At 36.3% G+C, this 26,640-nt stretch overlaps 2 protein-coding genes across 7 annotated transcripts in view; one reads left to right on the forward strand and one right to left on the reverse strand.

Annotated features, from left to right (window-relative positions):
• LRBA (LPS responsive beige-like anchor protein) overlaps window positions 1–26,640 on the reverse strand; it is a 754,439-nt gene that overhangs the window by 306,036 nt on the left and 421,763 nt on the right. For all 6 annotated transcript variants that reach the window (XM_063108839.1, XM_063108840.1, XM_063108844.1 and 3 more), the window contains exons 39-40: window positions 23,028–23,174; window positions 20,411–20,547 (exon numbers count right to left, since the gene is read on the reverse strand). In XM_063108839.1, coding sequence (XP_062964909.1) covers window positions 20,411–20,547; window positions 23,028–23,174 — 284 coding nt within the window. The remainder of the gene's footprint in view (window positions 1–20,410; window positions 20,548–23,027; window positions 23,175–26,640) is intronic.
• MAB21L2 (mab-21 like 2) lies at window positions 15,355–16,434 on the forward strand. The gene has a single exon (XM_063108803.1). The coding sequence runs from the start codon at window positions 15,355–15,357 to the stop codon at window positions 16,432–16,434; it is 1,080 nt and encodes a 359-aa protein (XP_062964873.1).

Raw genomic sequence — 26,640 nt, forward strand, 5'->3', positions numbered from 1 at the left:
GGTTTCTATATAGACAGGAATAATAATAAAACATAACTCATGATAGATTTGTTGAGAGGATTATACCAATTAGAGTGCTTAACACAGTGCCTGGCACAGAATAAGAGCTTAATTAAGTAGTGTGTTATTCTTATCACCGCATTTCAATTGAGTATTGAAAGGCTTTCAGAACATTACCTGTAGAAATCTCACATTGAAAATTTGACCTTGGTAATAGAAATAAATCTGTTGGAAAGAAAAGGGCATCAAATTTATCAATCAATCTAAAGGCATTTCTTGAGCATGTAGTATGTACACAGTCATGCAGTACTACCAAGTAAATAAAATGATACCTGCCTTCCAATAAATTTCACATTAGTAAGTTAACAAAGGAGTACATGTATAATAAGACAGAGGAGACAACAAAAACTAAAACATATATTAAACTGTTTGAGATTAATGACAACTAGAATATCAGCTCAAAGAGGGCTATCTGTGAGGCATTTCATGAGAGATATAAGGAAGCTAGCCTGGAAAGACAAACACTTTGTATTGGGAGTCAATGGAAAACAAAGTTGATTAGTTAGGGTGTTAAGGATTTTAAAGCATAATGACATAACAACAGCTTGCTTTATTCAATTTCTCTAAGTAAAAACCTGCCAGGGAAACTAGAATATAAGCATGTATTTGATGGAATCATGGAATGTCAGAATCGCTGAAAGTTTTCCTTTCTTCTTTTATTCTCTCCTTCTTTCCACAAATATTGATTGAATTCTTACTAACCAGCAGGTAAAGTACTGGGAATAAGAAAACATTAAGATGAGGTCTATACCTGGTTTGATAATAAAAACTATAGAGCAGATAATTCCAGAAGAAAACTAAGCAAGCCTACTTTACCAACACTATTTTATTTTCTTTTATGTGGATAGATTGTTTTCTTATTACGACTTAAAGATTTTTACAGTTTCAAGATTGCATCAAATTTACACATTTATTACAGTTGGGGTACATATTCATATCAAAAGCATGCATTCTTAAGCTCCATTCTGTGAGCTCTAGTCACTTAAAATACATCAAATGAAAGCATTTAGGGACTGAAAAACTAGGATTCTAGATCTGCAAATGAGCTCTCAGTTTTAAAATACCCTATAATTTTGTCAGATGCCAGAAAACAACAACAAAAAACTTAATCCTAGTTGGAAAAAGGGAAAGCAATGACAATGTAGAAGTAGATTTGGGTCAGAAGAATATAACTAACCTTTACAAGGTAATCCAAGATTTATAAAACCACATAACCTTGAGCAAGTTACTCAACCTTCCCACATCTTGGTTTATTCATCTGTAAAATGGTGGTAATATATGGTACCTACCTCACAGGGTTGCTTTGAGAATTTATGAGTTAATATAGGTAAAGCACTTAGAACAGTGCTTGCCACATAGTAAATGTTTTATATGTACTGTTGTTATTGTAGAAGCATCTCTCCAATATCTGGTTAGTGAACAGCATTCCCTGACTAAAGTAAACAATAGTTCTAAAAAGTGGGAGTCTTCAGAAATAACACTATAAAAGGACAAGCAGGTAGTCACAGAATTGTGTTAAAATAGTTACCCAAAGTGTGTTTAAGAAGCAAGAGGTAAAGCAGATATCACAACAAATATGTGTTTAACTTTAAATAAATACATAAAAAGGAAAAGGACTACATTCTGTATTTAACAAAATTTAGATAACTTCTAATCACCTTACACTGCCCAAACACAAGCGATATTAATAATAAAGAGTATTCTTCTGAATCTGGAACCCCATCAACGGTTTGTTCAGCTTGCATAAGTCACAACTGATTGGACACAGTCCCTGTGGGCATGCCATTTCATCCAGACTGGACGGTTCATTAGTCATAATTACTATAACTGTACAGCAGAGACTGCAGTTTTATCTCATCATACATCTTTGATCAAGCTGCTTCAATTCTGCTTCATCAGCATATGAAGTTACATTATTGAAGTTTTTTATTTTCTAATCGGTAATTAACACAGATTATGCTTTTTATCAAAATATGTATTTGGTCTACACATTTAATAGTGAGGGCCCAGATCTGACCAACATTTGACCTCTGATGTTTCAAAACCACCTAAACACCATGAATCATCAACTGAAATCCAGAATGTTAGAGAGAAAATTAAACAAAGAAAAGAACTGACCTGTGTTAAAAGCATAAGATGATTGCACTTATCTAAATTGAGACTAACCATATTTGCTGCAGCTTCTCATTAAACATTAAATCGCACACCAGAAGAACACATCATACATATTTATTGTTTTGCACTGTCACTTGACTCATACTACAATTAGTGTTTCTCTCAAACTATAAGCTACGTAAAGAAATTTCTCATGAAGCTTAATGACAAAGTAATGTAAAAGATTGTTCAAGAAGGTTAAGGAACAGATGGATAATAGAGTTCACTGAACACTAAAGCACAACACACTCGCTTCAAAAAGGAAAATGTTGCCAAAACATGGTTCAAATGTAAAATACTGAATGAAACTGATGTGTCAGAAATTTTTTTCTTCCAAGTTCTTTTGGAGAACAATAGGGGACTAAAAGGCCTGTCTCACTATTTTCATGAGCAAAGTGTCCCCACTGTAGGCTGCATGAACAATCATAATCGACAGTTACATGCAGGCACTGAGGCTGCAAAAATCCCAGAGTAATTAGTGTTGTCTGAATGCAATGACATCTGTGTTCTCATGGTTTTCAAGACATGGCAGGCCAATAAGATGTATATGAAAAAATATGACAAGCATTGCAAATGCCCTTCTGAAAGGTCTTACACTTTGGGGAAAAGCTGAAAAAATAACATATGTCTTCTTCTTTTTGTAAGCAATATATTTAAGATTAAAAGACCTAAAAAGATCTTTTGTGTCATTCATTCTCTTTTTGTAACTATAAAGCATTTATTCGGGATACAGCAATGTGGTATGAAAAAAAAATCTACTGTAAGTTTGCTTCTTTTTAAAACTTTCTTAACATATGTGATTCTGTGCAGTGAATGTATGTGCCCATTCCTGTAAGAGACAAAATAAAGAGCACAGCTAATTAATATCCTTTGATTTCTACACATTTTAATTTTAAAATATTATCTCTCAGTACTGGACATAAAACAGTTTAAATTTGGTGTTAACTAATGCCTTAGAATTATGTTGGCATTCTTCTAATAGTAGAGACTGTCAAACTGATTGCATTAAAAATTCTTTGTTTTAGGAAACCTAATGCCTTTGCTCACTGGTGCCTATTGCTAAGCCCTCTCCCTCTCTAGGCTGTGGCAGTATGTTTGAGCATGCACTTGCTCCAAGAAAGACATTAGTCATCATTAACAGAAGCACTGACACCAAATCTAAGTGCCTCTCCACGATGACCAAGTGGCAATCATCTTTCTCTTACACTGTCACTGCTGATTAGGATATTCTTTCATGAAAATTTAATTTGTCCCCCTTTCTGAAGCTGCTTTTTTCATTTCTAAAAAAACAACTTATTGAGAACAGAGTATAAATGAAGCAAAAGAAGCTCTATCTATACTAACGATACAGAGGTTGCAAGATTCTCAGCTAAATCTTTTATGTAATCCAACAGAAAAACACAGATTGTCAATGATTATCAACAACAGAAGTAAAACAATGATTCTAAAAAGAATCTTGCTTTAAAAATCTGTAAGCCCCAAAAGGTGACTAATTCAAGGATCTGAATAAGATTTCCCTAAATACTAATTACATAATCTCAAAGCTTCTTTAAACCTAAGACAACAATACTTCAGTATGAATTAACCTGACGGTTAGTTTTTTTAAAAAAAGGAAATTTTTAGTTGCCTTGAACAAATGAAAATGATTCATGTGGCCATGCAGGGTACTCCACAGCTAGATGATACTACAGACTTAAACTCTGGTTCTGTACAATATCACACTGTTAAACAAGATATCATAGCAATACGTTATTTAAGGAAGTTTCAAAAAACATTTACTTTTCTGTTTTATTTCAATTTGTTTAAAGTTTTAAAAAATGTAAGCATGTGATAGTTTGCAAGAATCCTGGTACGACCTAAACTCCCACTTCTAGTTATAAATACTATCTTCTTTTTATATTACTTATATATTGTGACAAAAGTGAAATGGTTTAGATTTAAAATATTTCAAAATTATTTTTTATCTCTTCTAGAACACGTACTTTTAGCCAAAACCTGTTATACTTTTGTGTTCACATAAACATAGATTCTATCTTCTTTAAATGTAAATACCCACATGCGATGCTTTTAAAGCAAAAATCAGCCTCAATTCTTTTAAAATTCAGAAGCAACTATAACTCATCAAATTTTAATCATTAAATGATCTCTATTCCCAACTACTTTACTGTGAAAAGTAGTAATATAAAATAAATTTGAAGGTCAAATAGCAACTGCTTAGTTTTATTTGCAAATGGTTCAATTTCTTTTTTTTTTTTTTTTTTTTTTTCTTTTTCCTATTTCAAATTGGTCTGCAGTTAGGACATTTAAGAGGAGATTAGGAATTAAAATGGATTTTGAGAGGCAATTTCTAACCACCGAACTTTTATAACAGAGATATCTTTGATTAAATAAGGACCTAGTCCAAAATAAAAGCAAAACTATGCCATAATAACCTAATTTAATTATCTTTGCAGGTTGCAAATGATTGGCTCATTTCTACCTTTAGTTAACTAAGTAAATAAGCTTCTTAAATTCCCAAATACTTAAAAGTAAATTCTAATTTACATACTTGCACAGACTTATCCAAATCAAAACTTCAAAAAGTTACAACAATATAATTACTAACCCCATTGCTACATGTTCAAGTAGAGTTTAGTTCTATAACTTTCATCCCTCAACCTAAACCTCCAAGTCACTTGTCAGTTAAAGGTTGGGTAATTTATTGACCGCCTCTGGATGCATACTGTCAGTGCTGAAGAAAATATGAGGGAAGGTTGTCGCTACTGTTCTGGAGCTCATTGATAATGACATACCTGCCTCTGTCACCCATTACCCATACTACAAACTACTTAGACCTAACTGAAAAATCAATAGCCTACTTGCACTGGTTCCTGTGGCTGCCTCCTTTGATTGTCAGCTCCTGTCTAGGGTCAGCACTTACATGAAAGGGGCTGTGACTGCCTGATGCTTTCAGGACAACCTAACGATATGAAACTAGCCAACAGAACAGTAAATTCTGTCTCCCTGCCCTCCTCATCAATTAGGCTTTGACTAGGCTTGCCTGTAGAAATCTGACCTTTTAAGTTTAGGTGAATATGGACTAGCTGAACACACCATTGCCCTCAGCACTGAGCCAGGAAATCTACTGACAGGTTAAACAAAACAGAAGGTTGTAACTGTCATAATTTGCATTGCACTTTCACGCCAACAAGGGTGTTATCAGTAGGGGCAAGCCCTGGAACACACAACTCCAGCACCCTTAAGCCGCGCTACTCATAAATTTTCAAGTGAAGTGAGATAAAACATAAATTCACAAATAGTAATGCATTTCTCATCTCTCAATCTTTTAGGTTTGCACTTTGCAAACCCACAGTGTCCATCAACAACTTTCTCAGTGGTCACCTGGCACTCCTATTGCATTAGTGAGGGACTTCCAATGAACAGAACATAGAAGTAAAAATAACTCAACTATGCCAATTTTAAAGCTATTTTAGAGAGAATTTATAATACAGAAGGCAGACTGATTGATCTATATCTCAAAATGAGAACAATTAGATCTCAATATGTTATCTTTTCTTGCCCCCCTACCCTCCCTCCAAAAATATTCATAAGCTTAGATAAATAATAAGTTACCATATAAGTGAAAGGAGGTGTTGAAATTACTTCCTACTATGCTAGTCTGATACAGCATCTTTTACAGTTTGAGGGAAAACTAAGAACATCTGTAAAAGAAAAGATGTTAACACTTTTATGCTTGTCAGATCTTCTGATGAAAACAAGTGAAAAGCATGAGAATGTAGTATAAAACGTTCCTTTCATTAGTGACTCATGTTTTGAGAAACATTTCCTTGCTTGGATCTACCTTTTAACACAATATGAACTTGGTAATACCATAGCTGCTTAAAGCAATGTCATTTCTCTAAGAAGAACACTGACCTTTTTTTTTTTTTTTTTTTTCTTAAAGTTAATTGCAAACTTGAACTTTCTTGGCTTCAAGAACTAATACTTAACAGAACATCCAATCGTAATGAAAATGTCCAAAACATTGAAAGTCCATTCAACATTTTTGGGGAAAAAACACACCTGCTAACTTTGTTTACACCGCTAAGAATATACTATTTTTCTACATGTACAAGAATACACACCATGGTTTGTTTCATAGTTTGATTATTCAACTCCTATCAAGCAATATTAGTACAGTCTTAGAATTAATTCCAAGTTCCTACTTCGCTGTCCCTCATAATTGTCTCCAGTGTATAATTAGTAATTTTTCCTTAAATATGAAAGATATGTAAGCTATGATTTTTTCATGTTAAAAACCTTCATATACCTACTTTAGAAAAAAACTGAAAGTTTAAAGTTTTGCAGAAAGATTTCTGATTGAAATAAACTAATAAAGATGTCAACAACAACTTTAGTCATGTTATGGTAGAAAATTTTAGACTTTTGTATCTAGAAGAGATTACCTTGTCCAACCCCCTCGTTTAACAATTGAGAGACTAATGCATAGATATTCAGTTATTTGATCAGAGACACCCAGATAACCAAAGCAGGACAAAAATTCAGGGCTTTTTGTGTCCTAGATTAATACTCTGTTGATACTCTTACACTGTCTCCTTTATTTTATCTATCTAGGTATGCTACATGATAGCAACAATCTTATCTTTTTAAAAAATACCTAAATTTGTAGCATTCATTTTTAATTGATGCTAGGATTTATAGAAAATTTTGACTAATTTGCAGAAAAGATTAGATGATTTGTAGAGCATTTAACCAAAAAGTTACTACAGCACAAATAACTAATAGGAATAGAAGACCTAATTAAGAATGGTTGGAACCCGTTCCTGACCTAATAGCATGATTAACTATGCATCTGGTAGCCTTTCAGGTCCTTTGTGTGTACCTAGCTGATAGCAAAGTGAAAGGGCATGGATAGTGTCTGGTCCCAGCAAGCAAATCATTTGGAAACAGTCATAGCCATAGATCAAAGATTTTCTACTCTATCTAGACTGATTTAAACCTACTAACCTAGATTTTTGTCTACAGACAAAAACAGTCAGAAAAACCAGTCAAAATGACTCTTTAGGATCCAAAGATAATAAGGGAAGATAGAGAAAATTGAGAAAAGAAACAGACTGGCAGAACCTTGATATAATAGGCCAAGGCAGCTGTTTTATATCCCAGCTTTATTTCTGATAGTTAAAGGAAAAGTTTCCATTCCTTAGAGCACCAAATATTATTTCATTTATTCTACACAGATGTCTTCTATACATAAATTACAACCAATGAAGAATTTTTTGGTTGTTGTTTAACCACTAGAAGAAATCAGAGAAACCTCACTGTACATCACTTTTACTTGAATCCACAATATTTGAAGGAAGAAACAGGTTAGATTTTTTACATTTCCACTAAAAATAACACAAAGTCCATTTAAAATTTCCTATAATCTTAGAAGATTGATGCCAAATTACTACTACTACTAATACTGATGGAATGCTGAAGAACCGGTATATTTTAAAATAAACTAAGATGTTTAAAATGGGTAGTTTTCCTAAAGTATAATAAAAAACTTATCCGTATGATATGTTTAACTGATAGTTATAAACATAGATTTGCAAAATGTTTCTCATATGACCTAAAAGAAATAAAGAACATAGTGTCAAGTCATATTCTGAACTAAGTATAGTTCAATATTGGCATAATCTGCATCCCTAATCTCACTCATCTGTTTCATTAATATCTGGCACTGATCACAGGAGAAACAGAAATGGGAGTAGGGATGGCCTTAATATCCCAAGAAACATATTCTACATAACATGAGTCATAACACCTTCATAAACAAAAGATAACACACTTTCTTTAAACCGTAAAATCACCTTTTGGTTTTCTTTAGCATTAAATTCAATATTGACTAATCCTGGTTTTCCTGTCTGTCTTCTGGAAGTGATATTAAAGACCAGCAAAATTTGGTTCTCTAGGTGGAAGAGACACGAAGAATAATCCACAAAGCATATAATCATTCCTTAAATAGTTAAGAGTTGGCTCTACTAAATACACCCTTTCATCTGAAGATTCTAGTGAGTTATAAAAGCCAAAGTTATCTGGCAGGTAAAATTTGATATTTACCTCACAGTACATTAATAAGCTAAAAAAATTTTTTTAAAGAAAAAAGGAAGAAAGGAAAAAATGAAAGAAAGAAGGAGGGGAGGGAGAGAGAGAGAAGGGTGAGGAAGGAAGAGAAGACAAGAAAAAGAAAAGAAAATAGAGAATCTTATTTGTTCTAATTTTTCAGAACAACTGCTCAACTACATATAGAAATATAAGAATGTAACTGATACAACTCAAAAATGTGTAAATTTAAACTTAAAAAAGCTAAATGATTTCTTGGTAAGGCCAAAAGACTTATACCAACATAAGTGAAAATACAGCAAGATCAATGAAATAGCTTCTGAAAAATGCTGAATTACATGGATGTTCCTAACATATCGTATCCTAGCTCAATAATACAATGGTATTTACTTTTCAGTCAGGCTAAATTCTGCTTATTTCCATTTTCCTGAGGGTACTCTCTCTACTCTATCATTGTACATTTTGATGAGATAGAATTATGTATAGTTTAATAAAATGCTCATTTATACTCTTGTTATTCAACTTGGAAAAAAAAAAACCCTAATATATATCATACCCTCAATTTTCTCGTTCTACTAAATTATAAAAGAATTATACTTGTAAAAGTATAATAGGTGCAAACATCACTAATCATATATATTATCCAAACAAACTTAAAAGGCCCATTAAACAATACTTATCTAAAGTACATTAAAACATTTTATTTTTCAGTACAGTTTGATCGGCTTACTACGGAAAGTTGAAGCTATTGCTTTTACCTGACAATTATCTTTAGTTCAAACTGTTCAAATGAGAATAATATCCTGGGGTTACCAATCAGAGACTACAAGGTTTAAAAAAAGCGGTTTTGTGAGAGTATAAAAAATCTTGTTTCAACAGCATGCTTAACTATTTAAAATAATTAATCAGCACTACAGTGAACTGTTCAAGGCAAACCATCAATTATTGGTGATTCTAGATTGATTCCAGAATAATAATTATCAATAGCTTAAATACACAATCTCTATGACACTCAGAGTTTTAGAAAATTAGGTCATTTGATAGAGAATGAGAGAGAATGTAGTTAGACTTTTAATATAATGTGGATAGTATAATCTTGACAATTCTTAAAGCATCTTTCATACATTTAAATATAACTACTTCAATAAAATTTCATCAACTAATACACTAACAAATCATATTTCGGTTATTTACTTTTCTTTCTGTTTTTAATGGGATAGTCTTCAAATTCAGAGAATTTAATAGTGTTTTATTTCCCTATTTATATTTTGACCAAAAAAATTTTCTTTTAAAATATCATTTTTATAATTATGTCAAATGATTAAGTATATAAGAAATAAAAGTTTAGGAAACATATAGGTGTTTCAAAGTTAGACTTTAGAGGATAAGAATATATATAAGGGTACTTCAAAAAGTTCATGGAAAGATTCATATTGTCTTTTAAGTCTATTTTTCCATGAACTTTTTGAATTAAGTGCCCTCATACAGGTAAACATGTAGTTCTTTGTTTTCCAAAAAGTATAAATCCTTCAGAGAGATGTTTTGGTTTGTTTTGTTTTGTTTTTAAGTCAAAAATCTGATTATTTTTTGAATGGCTCTAAAATGTTTCCTGCAAAACAAAATCATATTATCTAAAATCTGTGTACTCTTCAGTAAAGATTATTTTAAAACTGTATATTATTTCTACAGATAATAAAAGAATAGATGTCTTAAGTCTCACTGGTCTGATAAAGCAAAACATGCACTGAAGTTTAACTCAGTGAATACGTTTCCAAGTAAAAATCAGCAAAATAAAGCAGTTTAACGATTCTGTATTCTCTGGAAACATAAACAGGATTATAACTGTCAGAGGTACAGAAGCACTGACTTCAGCCATTAGTTTGGTTTTGTTTCTCAGAAACACAACATGAACTACTGAATCATTTCTTTTTAAATCCATACATTCCCTGCAGCAGTTCAAGCTTCATCAGCAGTGCAGGAATGTATAAAAATGACAGGCAAAGGGCACTAGTTTTCTTTTTTCTCTCATGCTGTTTTCCTGTAAATGGAAGACAGGGTTCTTTCTCAAAGCACTTAAGCTGAGGCTGTTTAAATCAGTGCTAAAAGAAAATATAACTGAATTGTCTGTGCAAGAAAGTATCACAGCTAGATTACTTAGTACTTTTCAAGAAAATATTGAGAAAGTCAAGTAGTGCATTACTATCTTAGAATAAATATTATAAGGTTAGCATTCTAGCTTAACTGTCCATTATTCTTCAATTAGAAATATTTTCAGTTTTTAAATATTCTGTCAGCTCATCACCTTATTTTAGCACCTTTCAGAGAACCCAGTTCTGCTTCTAATTTTAACTATTAAAAGGCCTTCATCTTAAAATACACCAATTTTCTTTTGAAAATATATTTGTATAAGTAGCTAATTTTATTTCCAAGTTTCCGTACTCATTAGGGTTTCAGTGAAAGGAAATTCAGTTAATAATTAAAAGTTTATTTAATCATGATCAAGTAAAAACAGAATATAATGAGTCATCTGGCCACTTTTCTGGACCTTAAGAATTGACATTCCCAAAACTATAACAGTAATTGCTATAACCTGACTCAATTTGTTAAAGGAATTGGGAAATTTTCAGACTAAAGTTTTAATAATACACATATTTTAGTTTACAGTAACTAAAAACATGCCTACCTCAGTACTTTCATCTACATTCTTATAAAATGTTTCTAATGTAATGATGGAAAAGGTAAAGCCTAGAGAAGTCTGAAGGTTATGGACTACTCGCAGTCAAAAAAAAAAGAAAAGAAAAGAAATAATCAAATCACACCCTGAATGTCCTCCTTCCCTTTTTAGGAATGCCTTGTAGCCAGCCCAACCCCATAGCTCTGGGCAGAAGCATGCTGATGTTGGCACTGCCTAAACCAAACAAACAAGATGTTTAACAGTCAAATAAAATGTCCTGCAGCCTCCCTAATGAATTTGTCAAGGACCATCAGATTTCGCTCCCCCTCCTTGCCTCATTAACTCAAGTATGATGAGACGGATTATAACAAGAGAATACAGATCAATCGGTCTGAAGACTTGAAGTGGCTTTTAGCCTACAGAGTTTCTTTCTCTCACTCGGTCTCCTTTAATAGAACACGGTATCTCCTGCAGAAGGAGCTGCCACTTCGTTTTAATACACCATCAAGGAGCTGCTGATGGACTTCTATACTAACAGACATAAAAGCAGAGGTGACGGGGGCTCTTCAATTACAGCCTCCTCAGATACCGTTTCCCCCTTCAATTATTCAACCAGAGGAAGAGAGGATCCGCAAACACACAGCTGAAGCTGCTCTGAGAGCTAAAGCAGCCAGAGAATGAGTTAGGGTGGGGGAAGGGGAGAAAGGGAGCAAGAGGGAGCATTATTTGCTGGAAGTGTTTAAGTTTATTGCTGGAATGATGTTTCTAATTAGTACCGAGGCAATAAATTAAAGTCGCCTTTGCTTAACTGATTTATTATTTACTAGAGCATCTACCCTAGACAGGGTAAATTGGTAATGAATTGTTTTTAAATCAAAACATTTGTAACGTTTTATCATCCTTCAGCCTCTGTATGTAAAAGTAGAGGAACGCGGGGACAAGGGTGCGACGAAACTTAGTGGTGCTTGACCGAGCCGGGAGCAAAGGAGGAGCGGGGTGCCAGGCCGAGCGGTGGCAGGAAGGTCCGCGCGGCCGCAGGGCGCCTACCCGCGGACCCGGGCCCGGCGGGCGGCGCAGGAGCCCTGAGCAAGCACAACTCCGTCCCCCGGGAGTGCAAACACCCACGTCCGGGAGCATCGCGGGCCGGGCCGGTCCACGCACGAGGCCTCGGTCACCCGCGAAGCAGAGACGACGGCGAAGCGGCCACCTCGAGGGTTGGGGAGGGAAAGCCCCGCACCCTCTAGACCCGCCACCAGTCTCCGCCCCGTCACTGCCCCCGGGAGAAGCTGCGATGGATCCTCTCCAGGCTGGGCACACAATTCCCTACAGCAAAGTGCCCCTCCTTCCCGGTATTTCCCAGATCGCTGGTGTGACCTCACGGGGAAGAGCTGGGTTACCGACAGCGTGGGCTTTCCACCCGCGCGCACCGCGAAGGCACCGAGCTTCCTCTCCGTCCTTCTGCAGCGCAGCGTTCCAGGATGCAAGCTGCTGCCCCCAAGAAGGCTGGAGCCCGCAGCCGCCCCACGTCTCTGCCACTCGGGAAAAGTTGACTACAGCTCTGAGTCCCACAGTTCCGCGTACGCTTACTTCTGACTGTTCAATTCCTCGCCACTGAAGACCGACCCTAAGTAATAAATCCGACTTGATTAAAAAGAAAGCAAATATTCTCTAGAAAAGGTCTTAGGGCGACAGGAAAGAAGGGGTGACAGGCCGTCAGAGGTCTGCACCAGATACATAAGAAAGAACCTAGAGACCCAAGTGTCTAACACCAAGTAGATGGAGAGAAATTAACTTTCCCTATGCAACTGAATTCAGTTTCACCTGGTAGGGCTATAAGATTGCAAATCAAGCCCTCCCAAGGGGTTTTGCAAAAGCCGCACTACCGGGTTTTTGCAAAACGAAGTCTTCACCCTAATGGCTTCACAGATTTTTATTTTTATCGCATAACACAGGACTGGAATATAACTTCCCAAATCAAACTAAATATAATCTACCTGAGGTATGTTTAAAATGACTCAGAATCCGGACACCTTATTTTCAAACATAAACTCTCAATATTAAGCAAATCAGAGACAATGCTACAGCTTTTTTTCCTCCCATCTAAAAGTACTGAGAGGCTACGATGGGTACTGCTTGTTAAAGATAATACATATACTAAAGGCACATGCATAAGCTGCACTGCAATGCCAAAGGAGGAGTGAAGCTATATGTGTAATCAATAACAGGATACTTATAGATTTTTGTAGCAGTGTAGTCTTTTAAAAACAAGAGTCAATTATGAAAATAAAATCATTTTACAAATGAAACTTTGTACAGAGAATATATTCAAAATTAGATTTACAACATTGATATTTGAAGAAAACTTTAATTCAGGTTATTTACTTCCCTTCATTTTCATTTGGTTTGAAACAATTTTATTTTCACTTAAAAGTATATACTACTAAATTCTACCATATATAAATTTGCACCATTCCTCACAACTTAGATATCTTCTCTCTAGTAACTGATTAGTTCTTGTAATGATAAAATAAAGGAATTAAATATATCTGAATCTTAATTATGAAATAATTATCAAACAAGGTGCTTGGACTAGTTTTTGCCCTGCCCCGTTTTTCAACAGCATATACAAATTACTATTAAGAGATTTATAGTTACAAACCCTCACCCTATATCCACTCCATCTTATACATTACATTACACCTTGCACATTACAGCAATTGCTCTGGCGCTTGGCAACAATGGGAGGGGAGGAGAAAAGAAGGAAGACTTTAAAGGAGGGAAAAAACCTAGAAAAATTAGGTCTTTCCCCAGATTCCATTGTTCTCCCATTTGCCTTCAAGCCAAAGTAATTTTGTTAGAGTTTGCACCTTCTCCTGTATAATGCTGGTAGAATTTTTTAAAAAAAACAAAAACAAAAAATCTTTTTGTACCACTGCTACTCTCCCTCGCGTTATTCCAGCCATCTCCAGGAGTGTCCCTTCTATATAGACTCTCTTTTTCTTCTTTGCAACTGACAAAAGAGGAGGATAAAGAAGAGGGGGCTGTAAATTGTGTGCAAGCATTTGACTTCTACTATCTCCTCCTATTTTCTTACTTCTCCCTCTACCCCCTTTCTCTTTATCAAGTGCAGCGGTGGCTGCTACCGTTCGCCAAGCGTGCCTGTCTTCTCCCTCGGATTGGCTAAAGCACTGACAGCTCGGATAGCGATTGTAGGAACTGAAGCTCCACCCCCCTCATGATGGCCCTGGGACCATTCATAAACTAAATAACTCCAGGAAACAGCAAGGCAGAGAGAGAGAGAGAGAGACAGAGAGAGAGAAAGAGACAGAGAAAGAGATAGAGAGAGACAGAGACAGAGTCGGAGGGGAGGAGGGAGAGACGACTGAGAAAGTGGAATCTGCACAAGCAACGTAGCGGAGAAGAAAAACCCTGAATTGTTATAACTGCACCCCAGATGCAACGCAAGCAACGACTTCCTCACACTAAAATAGATTTGGTGAAGGCCAAAAACATTAATTACGAAGCAGAAATGAATATCAAACAACTTTCAGCGGTTTGCACCTAGAGAAAGACTAGAGGAAGCCACTATAAACAAACGAACCCAGCCCAAACAACGCCTCCAGTAGGAGAAGAGGAAAACTGCGACAACAGAGCCCCCCGGAGCAGAGACGAGACCAACACCCTGAAACTGTGGGGCGTCCGCTAACCTCTCAGTGTGCCACGGACCGAGTTGCACTTCGCTGCTCTCTGGACATTAATTACATCCTTCCCCTTCCACTTGGGGGAGGGACAGGAGGAAGGCACGCACCTACAGGGAGTGAAGGAGTCCTGCCAGCGTGGGAGAGAAGTTTTAAGAATGAACCACTGAATGTTTAGATTTTATTTCTAAATTTACTTGGGCACTTAAAAGATCTCATTTCCAGATTTCTGGGCAATCTCGGCTGCAGACATCTAAGCCTAGCCTCTTGGTAAAGTGAATTTTTTCTCTCTCGCCCTGGAGAATTTTTTCTTTCTGCCCTCCCCCCACCTCCAATCTCTCTCCAACAGAGTCATCTTTATTTAACATATCAAGAGAAAACAAAAAAAGTCCCAGCAGGTACTTTTCTTTTTCAAAAAAACCCCCACTTTTTTTTTCTAATTTTCTGCAGAAGAAAAAAAGGTTTCGAAAGAGGGGAAAGAAAAAGCAAAGCGGCTGTAGCATCAGCCGGTGAGCCCAGGTGGAAAGCAAGAGTGAAAGTGCGGCTAAGGGGCAGCGCACCGCCTGTTTCGAAAGCCGCAGGGCCACCACCAGTGCGTGAGCCTTGGATCCCTCAACGTACTGCGAGACGCCGGTGTACAGCCCGGACCTGTGCCCCAACATGATCGCCGCTCAGGCCAAGCTGGTCTACCAGCTCAATAAATACTACACCGAGCGCTGCCAGGCGCGCAAGGCGGCCATCGCCAAGACCATCCGAGAGGTCTGTAAGGTGGTCTCGGACGTGCTAAAGGAAGTGGAGGTGCAGGAGCCTCGCTTCATCAGCTCTCTGAGCGAAATCGATGCCCGATACGAGGGGCTCGAGGTCATCTCGCCCACCGAATTCGAAGTGGTGCTCTACCTAAACCAGATGGGCGTCTTCAACTTCGTGGACGACGGCTCGCTGCCCGGCTGCGCGGTGCTCAAACTGAGCGACGGGCGGAAGCGGAGCATGTCGCTCTGGGTCGAGTTCATCACAGCGTCTGGCTACCTCTCCGCACGCAAGATCCGCTCGCGTTTCCAGACGCTGGTGGCCCAGGCGGTAGACAAGTGCAGTTACCGGGATGTGGTCAAGATGATCGCCGACACCAGCGAGGTCAAGTTGCGCATCAGGGAGCGCTACGTGGTGCAGATCACTCCGGCGTTCAAGTGCACCGGGATCTGGCCTCGCAGTGCGGCACAGTGGCCTATGCCCCACATCCCCTGGCCCGGCCCCAATCGGGTGGCGGAGGTCAAGGCCGAAGGGTTCAATTTGCTCTCGAAAGAGTGTTACTCGCTGACCGGCAAGCAGAGCTCCGCGGAGAGCGACGCCTGGGTACTGCAGTTCGGGGAGGCAGAGAACCGCCTGCTGATGGGCGGCTGCCGAAACAAGTGTCTCTCTGTGCTGAAGACGCTGCGGGACCGTCACCTGGAGCTGCCGGGCCAGCCGCTCAATAACTACCACATGAAGACGCTGCTGCTGTACGAGTGCGAGAAACACCCCAGGGAAACGGACTGGGACGAGGCGTGCCTGGGCGACCGGCTCAACGGCATCCTGCTGCAGCTCATCTCCTGCCTGCAGTGTCGCCGCTGCCCGCACTACTTTCTGCCCAACCTCGACCTCTTTCAGGGCAAGCCACATTCGGCCCTGGAGAGCGCTGCCAAGCAGACCTGGAGGTTGGCCAGGGAAATTCTCACCAATCCCAAAAGCCTGGACAAACTATAGGGTGCTGGGGACTGCTTGAAAAGCGACACAAACGGGAGTGCTCTCTCACTGACACGACACACAACTCCGCGATAAACAGCAGAAACTCTGGACACAAACTTTTATATAAGTTACCTGAAACAAACAGGAATCCAGCAGAAGACCTTCATTAAGAAGCAAACAAAAAGAGAGCAAACCAACCCAAAAAGTCACATTCTTGCACAAAAGTGATCGTTTTCTTCCAAACAATGTGAATTTAAAAGGTCACACAAAAGAAGCAATCGGGCTTTGCCACCACAAAATGAAACCCAAGGTACATTTTCAAATCAATGTATAGTAGTTTCCCCCTTTTCCTTCTTTACCTCCCTCTCTCGCTCTCATTTCATTGTTCTTGGTTGCCTGAATGTTGTCACCAAGTGAAAAAATTATTTAACTATATGTAAAATTTCTCTTTTAAAAAAAGTTTTACTAATGTTAAATGTATCTCAGTGCCAATGTCAGATTGTGCCCCTCCTTCTCTTGCACCTCTATCCTCACCCTAAGCAGTCTTGTTAAAAACAGTAATAAAAATATTACTTTACATTATAATTGACTGTGGATTGTTCTTAAATGTAGGCTGGTGAGATCACAGTTTATAATTTACAATGTAAAGATATGAACTTGAGGAACCAAATGCAAGAAGCTTCCGTTTGAACTCTGATTTACAAAATTTAAAATACAGCACGTTTTATAGAATTAACTGTACAAGTTCCTACCAAAGTCCTTAGAAAAGAGAAAATATTAACTTTACTCGACTATAATATGTTTGCTCTGTAGACTTTAAGACTAAAAGTAACATTTACTTCACACTTTAAAAACACAGTATGAAAGAACAGTTTTTGATCCTAATTTTTAAAATAGAGAAAAACCTTTTTCACAATAAAAATTAAGAGATTTCCTTTCTTATGCCATAATTTTAAAAAATCCAATCTGAGTCTGAACTACAAAGGCAATATTTATGGATATTTTCTGAATAGTTAATGAAGTCAGTTGATACTTTTCCTTCAAACAGTTGTCTTCTTCAATCTTTGAACAATAAAAATTTAAAAATTAATTCAACCACACCAAAAAAGAATGGATACAGCAATATTCGTCTCTCCCAGTAACTGATCTAAACAATTCTGATTCATACATTACTTCAATTTTTAAATGGCTTAGTTATAAATGCCATAACTATAATCATTTAAATCAAATTTCAAGAATTATTCTAAACTGCTTATATGCAATGCATACAAGAAAGGTTTTGAAGCTGTTTTTATAACCAAAGAAAAAATTATTGATCCAAGAATCTACAAATAGGAGCAGTACCTTCTTTCTCTTTCTGCTTTTCTAAGGTAACAAGCCAGTATACTCATTCCAGTGTTTCAACTTTAACAAAGGTTTCTTTTTGCAAAGAAATAACTGATTAGAAAATAAAATAATTAGTAAAACTGAAAGTATCCCCCCAAAACTGATTTGTTTTCTTTATGTTAGAGAAAACTATACACTCCATTAGCTATGCTAATGGTGAGGCACAGGTACAGAATACATGTCAGATGTTACCCTTGAATATTTAAAGTCCATTCTTTGTATTAGCCCAGTTTTTAATTTATTGAGAAAATCCATCACTGAGCAGTGTAGAGAAAAAAATGTCTAAAAAGCAATTTTAAAGATCAGAGGAAGAAGTTTTAGTGGGGGAGGGAGCATATGGAGGGATGAGCAGCAGGATAGCAGAGATGGATGAAAAACAAGGAAGCTACTCAGGGGTCTGAAGCCTAGTTCATTGAACAAAACAGGCTTAAGTTGTAAGATTCCCTCGTAAAAATGCCCTGGTTAAAAACAGTTCTGTGTTAAAAACATAAACTTTGATCTTATCAGTTCTGAAATCATCTTCACTCTTTCAACCTGTATCTATTTTTCTGCTCTCTGTTCCTGTAGAACAAACTCTCCTTAATACTAAGTGGTTCAGACAAATACAATAATTTTTTTTAATAATAAAAACAAATTTATTCTCTGGGGAAAATGTTCTGAATTTTAAGAACATTTTCAAAATAAGCAGTAGATGCTTACATTTGCATAAAATGACTTAAGAGCACAGTGTTTAGTTGAAAAGACAAAAGTATCTTTAAATGACAATTTTTTTTACTCATAAAAGGATTTACAGCATTAGACACATTTCTCCCTCCAACTATTCCAGGAAAAAGTTTTTAAGTCTTGATAAGAAGAAACAAAAATACCCCAAATTCAGTGTCATTCCTACTTACTTATTTAATTTAATAAGGTTTTGGAGGTATCAGCAAAACAAAAGGAAAACCACTGCAGCAACATAAATGTCCTCATTTACAAAATACATTAAAGCACCAATGTCTGTACGAAATCAAAAATTCTTCCAATACTTGGCTGAAATTTTTTTAAAAAAATATAAATTGACAGGAGTTTTGATTTCTGGAATATTAGGCAGGTTGCAGTAGTACAAGGTGATTTCTATGATTAGGCCAAAAGATCCCTGTATATCACAAGCAACAGGGAAAAAAGGTAACTTAATGATGCTACACAGAATAAGATCAGAGAGAAATAAAAGTTATAACTTCCCCCAAAGGAGCAAATAACTTCAAAGAACCTAATCTCAAAGACTGGAGGAGGTTCTAATTTTGAGAACAATTTGTTAGACACCTTTAAATTAAATCGAATTTCAGACTTAAAGCCATATGTGTTCAAAAACACGATAGAATATTCTCAATTAAATCTCAGCCTCTCTTAAATTCAAAAACTATCAAAAATCTGAGAGTTTAAGCAATTTTGTTAATCTTCCTTTCCCAAAGAAACTAAAACACATTTTCAGACATTTCAATCATGTAACAAAGTAGATAAATTTTTTAGTTGATATAATTTCAAAATTAAAGTTTTCTCTACATTGGATTAGCTAAATTATCAACCTTAGAGCAATCAGTTTCATCACAGCCTTTCTGACATATAGTCTACCAAGTCTTGTCTTAATAAAGTAGCAAAATTGAAACAAAGTGCTAGAAAGATGCATATAAAAAGAAATGATTTGTTTGTAAAGTTTTCATAAAATTATACCATTTTCATCAAGAGATACTTTGAAATATTTATAAATCATTAAGATTTAATAATTCACATATGATTACAAAACCAAAGAACCTCCTACCAATAAGCTCAGAAAATATGTACTTGTGTGCGCGTGTGTGCATGCGTACACACACACACTTTCAGCCTGCAAAATAAATTATTCCATTTTTTTAAACCACTTCTCTTTCTACAGGTTGATTATTTTGCTCATTTTTAAAGAAACTGTTTCCTCTCAAAGCAAATTCTACCATTCACTTTCATGAAATAAACCTAACTTTGGCTTTATGACAGTGCCACAAATGTTTCTTAATAAAAATAAAGTTGCCACAATCTGAAAAGTAATCAGAAATATATTTTAAAGGGGAAATTACATTTTCATTTAAGAATAGGAAATTATGCAGTGCCTTGTAAAATCTACTATAGGTAATGGGAAACAGAGGTATCTTACACACACAAAATATGCTTGCATGCATGACAGAGTAGTAAGTCATGGGAACAAAGCAAGGAGAGTGATATATTGGTATTATATCCAGAAAACATAAAGGCTAAACAAAATAATTCCACTCTCAATCTCAGTGAATTTTGTGGCTTAATTCACCCTGGACCCTTTGAGGCAAAATATATTTATATACGATGTTCTCCCCTCCCCCAAGGAGCTAATGATAAATGCAATTAAGTGGAAATTGTTTTTGAATCTAAATGAACTTCAATAATCTAATTAACTGGGAAAGATATCATAAAATAAAAAAGGTAAGTGCCTTGCATATAAGCTGAGACAATTCAGCAAGAAATTCATACTAAGCCTGTCAGATTTTTACCAACCCTACCCAACAGCAGCCCACCATCCCCTCATAAAAAAAAAAGTAAAATCTCCTCCTCATCTTCTCACCTTGGGGTCGATTTTCTTGAAGTGAGGATCTTCTTCATCCACCTCAAAATAGAGTTCAGAGGAAGTGACAGAAAGAGTGCCCTTTACCACAACAGAGGGGGCCACAAGTTGAGCTGGTGTGCTCAGGCTAACAGGACCTGCCAAAAAGAAAAGACAAGCAGGCTGCACGAGTTGGAGCGACATTTTTCAAAAAATGAAATTCAGCCAGAAATTTTACTCAATCTTTCTATTCTCACTTCTAGTACCAAATTGCCTGCCAACTCACTGTACACTTACATATTCTGTCCACCCCAAATCTTCCTCTGAAAATGCAAAGTCAGGATTCTCATACTAGATTTATAACAGGCGGTTAATGATAATAGTAAACTAGGATGCAGTTATTTTACACAGAGTCTGCAAAGCTTTCGTCTTATCTCTAGGTAAGAAGGTGGCTCTGCCTAAATAAGTCCATCCACATTCCATTTAGAAAACAAGCCTCAGGCTATCAGACATGGAACAACCACCAGGAGCAAGGAGCCTCAATAGGCTTCCAAGGCCAGAGGTTAGCTTGGAGTTTGGCTGAGGCATGACTAAGAAAAGATCACTAGCTCATTAGTGAAGTGGGAAATGTTAAACAGTATTCTCTGATAAAGATTTTGTGCCAGGTTGACACAAAACCTTTTCTATAACAACTTTACCCATGAAAGACTGGTAAAAATACTTATTTTCTAAGCCTTCCTTTCCACTGTTAAATATTGTTCAGTGCTTCCAAATCTAATATTAGTGTAGTTCAGGGACTCTGGGAGTAAACAGCTGGAGGGTGGGTTTCCAACTGAATGAATTTTTATTGGAATAATCAAATCTCCACAGGGCTTATCAAAGAGACAAATCAGACTGCTACTGAAAACAATAGATTCACTACAGATAGAACAGCATAAAGTACATTAGAGCTAAACCTAAAATAAGGACTAAAAATAATAATTATATTATACATACATATATACACACATACTTATATGAGACATAAACAGAAAGATTTTGAAGTTCCATATCAATTCCTCATTGTAAAATCCTACAAGGAAAGAAAACAGCAAAAGAGAAGATTGGCACTTATAGTTCTGAATTAATACAGTGCTTATAAACAAGGTGTGCCAATTCAGGTAATCAATGGGTGAATAAGTGTTTCAAAATTCAGATGAATTGACATTACCATCGATTGTTAGAAGGGTGATAGTCCTTAATCTTACATCAATCTTAATGTGTGCCAGTAGGACAATAGAAGGGATGCTCTGTGGAGATCAGAGCAGGTTTTGCCCTCTATTCCCAATGTACAAATACATTGTGTTTGCAGATGGGCAGCAGATAGCTGCAGAACAGCCATGATTTCCCAAAGCTCATCCCTATAAATGGATGAAATAAGCAGCTATGTGTTCTTTTGCTGTCTCCTTTTGCCCTCTGTACATTAGCATGTAATCCTGAGAAGAAATAACATTTTTTCAATCACTCTCAGACATTCAATTACAGGGTAAGCAGACAGCTGCAGGAGCTAGGGCAGCCTAGGTCCTACAGAAGACCCCTGACAATTTCCACTTCATTTCTAACTCACACCACTTTATTAGTGTGGATTACTTCTTAATCCTATTGCCATTGTCAAGATTATATAATTAAACTCCCCTTTCACCTCTATTACTGTATGAATGTATTACCAGTAGCAAGAAAAGCAGCAAAATAAAGGAGGAAATGGGTAAATGGATGTGAAGGAAAATACCAAAGAATGGCAGTATCCTCCTTACTCTCTACTCCCACCAATTAATTTTATATTACTTTATAGAGAAGGTTTATAGTCACCACAGATGATACTATCTTCTGTTTTTGCTTTTCATTATCAAGTTGCATGGTAGCACAGGTTGCAGATATGTCACCAAATAAAAGATTTCTAATGCCTGTTCCCTTAAAAATCGAACTGAAAGACTGTAATTTTCACATACAGAAATTGGAGAATCTTTCAGACTTTCTTCCTTGAGGGACAGAGCCACAGCATTAAGTAAAAAAGCCATTTAATGAATAACTAAAATTTCAGGCTAAACAAGAGAATTTTTCCCATAAGGGAAGTAAAACTGAGAATCTGCAGAGTGTAAATCAAAATTCCTACATCAAGCAAAATATGTGAATCCTGTGAAGAGGCACGGCATTCTTGGAATTGATTTTTTGTGAGTTAAATGTATATGCAGCATGTTCTCCAGGTCTTGTATATCAAAGCAAATATCTCATCTGCCTCCAAGCTTTATTAACAAAACAACTGGCAGAATTTTACTTATAGCCTTCATTTTATAGAGATTTGGTAACTCCCGTGGGATGGGTGATGCAATTTTGTTTTGTTGCTGCTTTTATACTTCTTTCTTTTTCAGTGAAAATTATTAACGAAAGAAAAAGATAAGGAGGGTAAAGAGATTTTAAAAAATTAAAAAATAAAAGAGAAACTGTAGAAGATGAGGGAGAAAATGTTTGGAAGAAAAAAACATCTCTAAGTAATGTAACTGTGGGTGTAAGCTTGGTAGTCCTAGTGGTCACAGCTGAAGTAATTAGATGATTATTGTCCCAGAGCTGGCTGAAATATCTGTACAACCATTGAATTTACCGGCAGGATTCTCTAAATCTTTCTCATCCACGGATGACAGAGTATCGTCGTCGGCTTCTAGGAGGATCTCGTTTTCTGAGTTCTGATTTCCTAAAGCCTGACTCTTGATGGACTGTTTCCCTTTAGCAAGGATATCTTCATCTGCAGCTGAAATGAAAAGGAAACAAAGCTGTCTATCAGCTATGGGAAGAGCACTTTGGCAGTGGGGTAGGGGCTGAGGTAAGGGCAGAGAGCCAAAGATGGTCAGTCTTTTACACACAGAGTCATCCAGGTGGGGAAAGCGATTGGGACGGCACAAATGTACATTCTGACAAACTTGATTCCTCAACCTAGTCTAATGTTACCCTGAGCAAGCACCCTAATCTCATTAAATCTGACCCCTCCACCGCTCACTGAACCATTTATTTCCTTATAGTTAGGGCAGGAAAGGGTTCAAAAGCAGCACTTTTGTTGGAAATTCGTTAGTAGGAAAAATCAGACCCTCATTTTGGAAACAATACAACACTGAAAAATAAGAAAAACTGGTTCAATCCTCCAAATATTATTATACCGACAAACATTTTGAAATGGTTGGGGAATGGCTATGGAAGAGAGTCCAGAAGTAAGAAGGGTCAAAGCTAAGGGAGACTCACAGCCAATGAGGATTCAGGCCCAGATACAGAAGCCATATTTGATGTTCTTTTCTTTACTCTATCTCCCTCCTTCCTTCCTTCACATTTCCCTCGCCCACATTTTCACACATACACTATCCCCACCCCTTTGGCCCTTCTACAAATAGCCAGGAGCAAGGCAGTGCAGAAACTAAGTGGAGGCTCAAACACTACCTCCTCTACATGTTTAAACTAAAGGGCCAAGGCACCCCAGGGGTAAACATAACAGAAAGACTGGGATGAGAGGCATCGGGGCAAAGGGCCTCATGTGGCCTGAACTGGGGTAGCCTGTGGAGAACAGCGGCACCAGACTCTCAGGCACTGTGACAAGGCAGCAACTGCAAGAGGAAGGAGGGAGGGAAAGGGAACACTAAATCTAGGTAGCAAAGAGGCAGCTCTGTGGAAAACCTATAGTCAACAGTAGAACCAGAAAGAGGAGCAGAGGCACAACTCAAAGGAGAAAAGAGTAAACTTAAAACTCTGACTTCAAAAGCCCACAACCCTCCAGGGCTACTCTCGTTGCTTTGAGCAGCTTCCTCTTTAAGAAAAGCAGAAAAGCAGATACCAACTTCTGGATTGTAATTTGTAAAAGCTCATGTGTGTATATTTTCCTAACCTTATTTTTTTTTTTAATGGCGTTACATAAATAAAAGTTAAGAATCTTCACTACCCTACTGACATTCCCAGTTTCTGGCTAGGGGAATCCCAGAGGTAAAGCACCTTAATCCATACAGGCTGCAACTATTGATATGGAAATCGGATGCTTTTTGCTCTTTTGCAGTTTCTGTCTAGGCATAAGGCCCAAACCCCAAAAAGGATAAGCAGTCAGTTTGCAGTAACATGACTAATATTTATCTGTATAATTTATTCTAAATAGCTAAACAAACTGCACAGATGTGACCAGATTAACCTGGCAAATCAAAGCTTCTTTGGGTTTAACTGGTACGGTTATTGATAATGTTAAAGGTAACTTTTTTTTGGTTTTTTCATATTTATTGTGAATTCACCATGTATACCATTTATATGCAATACTTATGGTATTACTAAAAAGAACATAGAGGTTTTCTATTAAATAAGTAATTCATGGGAAGAGGCTTTCCATATTTAGCTTTGAATATACTCTTTGGGTAAATAAAATCTTATTTTCTTTCATACCTACATACAGCATAGTAAGTACACACATATGAAGGTCTCAATAAATATTTGAAAAGATTACCGTAATGTATCTAATTAAAATGTCTTTATTTTTTTAAAAAAGCTACAAAGAAATATAGCAATTAACTACTAATTTTTAGGAAAATATAAGTATGTTTTTATATCATTGTTTATATTTCAAGTATTTCCATTTCCTTACTCTAAAATCAGAAACACTGCCCTTCGTCCAAACAAGATCTTTTCCAATTTACTATCAACTTCACTAAAAATAAGTTGGTCACTTTGAAATGCAAAGGAAAAAGAACATATTCTAAATTTTCTTATAAAGAAAATTATAATGAATTATTATTTGCCAGTTAGATTTTAATAATCAGTGCACTATATTCTCTTCATTTCCTGGATTTATAATTCCTTCTTCAAAGCAGAAATATTAATAAGGCTAGTATTACATACATTTACCATGTGCCAGGGAGTGTTCAAAACACTTTGCAAATTTAAATGATTTAATTCTCATAAAACTTCTGTTAATTCCTCATTTTCAGATAAGAAAACAGGCTCAGAGAGGTAACAGAACTTGCAAAGGTAACACAGCCCATGATGACTGGAGTAAGGATTTAAAAATAAACAGTGTGGTTCCAGAATCTGGGCTCCTAATCACTACGCCATACTAGCTCTTAGATGAAAAAAGGGAAAAAGGGGGAAACAACCACTGTACAAATATGAATATATATAAAATTTACTAATTTGTTTACTAATTCTTATGTCTCTCATAGTGCATTTTAAAAGGTTAAATAAGAATAAAGAATCAAAATATTCATTTCCAAACCTAAATTTGATAAGCATATGCCAAACATATCAGAAACAACTAAATTCAACAACTTGTTCATTACTTTATCTGATTATTGCCATACATGTCCTGAAATACACCAAGTTTATCTGAAAAACAACCAAAAAAAAGAAGAAAAAAACTCTTTAATCTGCAAACATTTAGAAAAAATGAGAGTCCCCAGTGACAATGGGCAATGGTTTAAAATAGCTCAATAAATAAATACACATTCATTTAAATGACCACTAAAAATATAATTTGTTAACCCTTCCAATTTGAACTTTTAATTTTTTAAATGTGTTCTAATCATGCTGACTCATATTAAAACACAGAAATTTTGAATTAAATAAAGTTTTATTTAAAAATTTTTAAATACTATAGATATAAAAATTATGTATACAAACACCCACTTTAAATTATTTATTTACTTATTTTTACAAGCTCAGATTCTGGAATTGTTCTACCTCAAGTGAAAAACCTCTTGTCATGGAAAATATGCAGCTTACTGATATTTAGAATGGTTTTCCTGTAATTAACTCCCCCTTGAGGATTTTAAGTTAGCAGCAGTAAAATTACCAACAGTACTCTAATACACACCACATGCGCTGATGTTCAATTCTCAGTGGTCTAATAGCTTTCTGCTGAAGAAGTTTTTTTTTTTTCCCCCAAAATTAGAACAAAACCTTCCTAAGCATAAAATAAAAGAAAACCATCATGTTTATATATGCTGCAGAAAAGTATATTTTTAACTTTGATTTGCCTTACACTCCAATCAACCATTATTTATAAGTATCAACTACTTTGACATCTTCTGTGAGTATATCCTACACTGGTCTAAAAGTTTAATCGGACGAAGTCAGTAAATTTGATTCAATTTTAAAATTTGATTCAGATACTTTCTGGCTAATCAAATTGTTACTAAACACTTTTTAAATATTTCACAACACTATTAGCAGACTGCCATAATCTAATCTCATCTTTT

This window comes from Cynocephalus volans, chromosome 9, assembly GCF_027409185.1.
Source record: "Cynocephalus volans isolate mCynVol1 chromosome 9, mCynVol1.pri, whole genome shotgun sequence".
Lineage (NCBI taxonomy): Eukaryota > Metazoa > Chordata > Mammalia > Dermoptera > Cynocephalidae > Cynocephalus > Cynocephalus volans.

Bases quoted from the DNA above. Each gene is read 5' to 3' on its own strand.
- MAB21L2 (XM_063108803.1), top strand. From the start codon at position 15,355: ATGATCGCCGCTCAGGCCAAGCTGGTCTACCAGCTCAATAAATACTAC.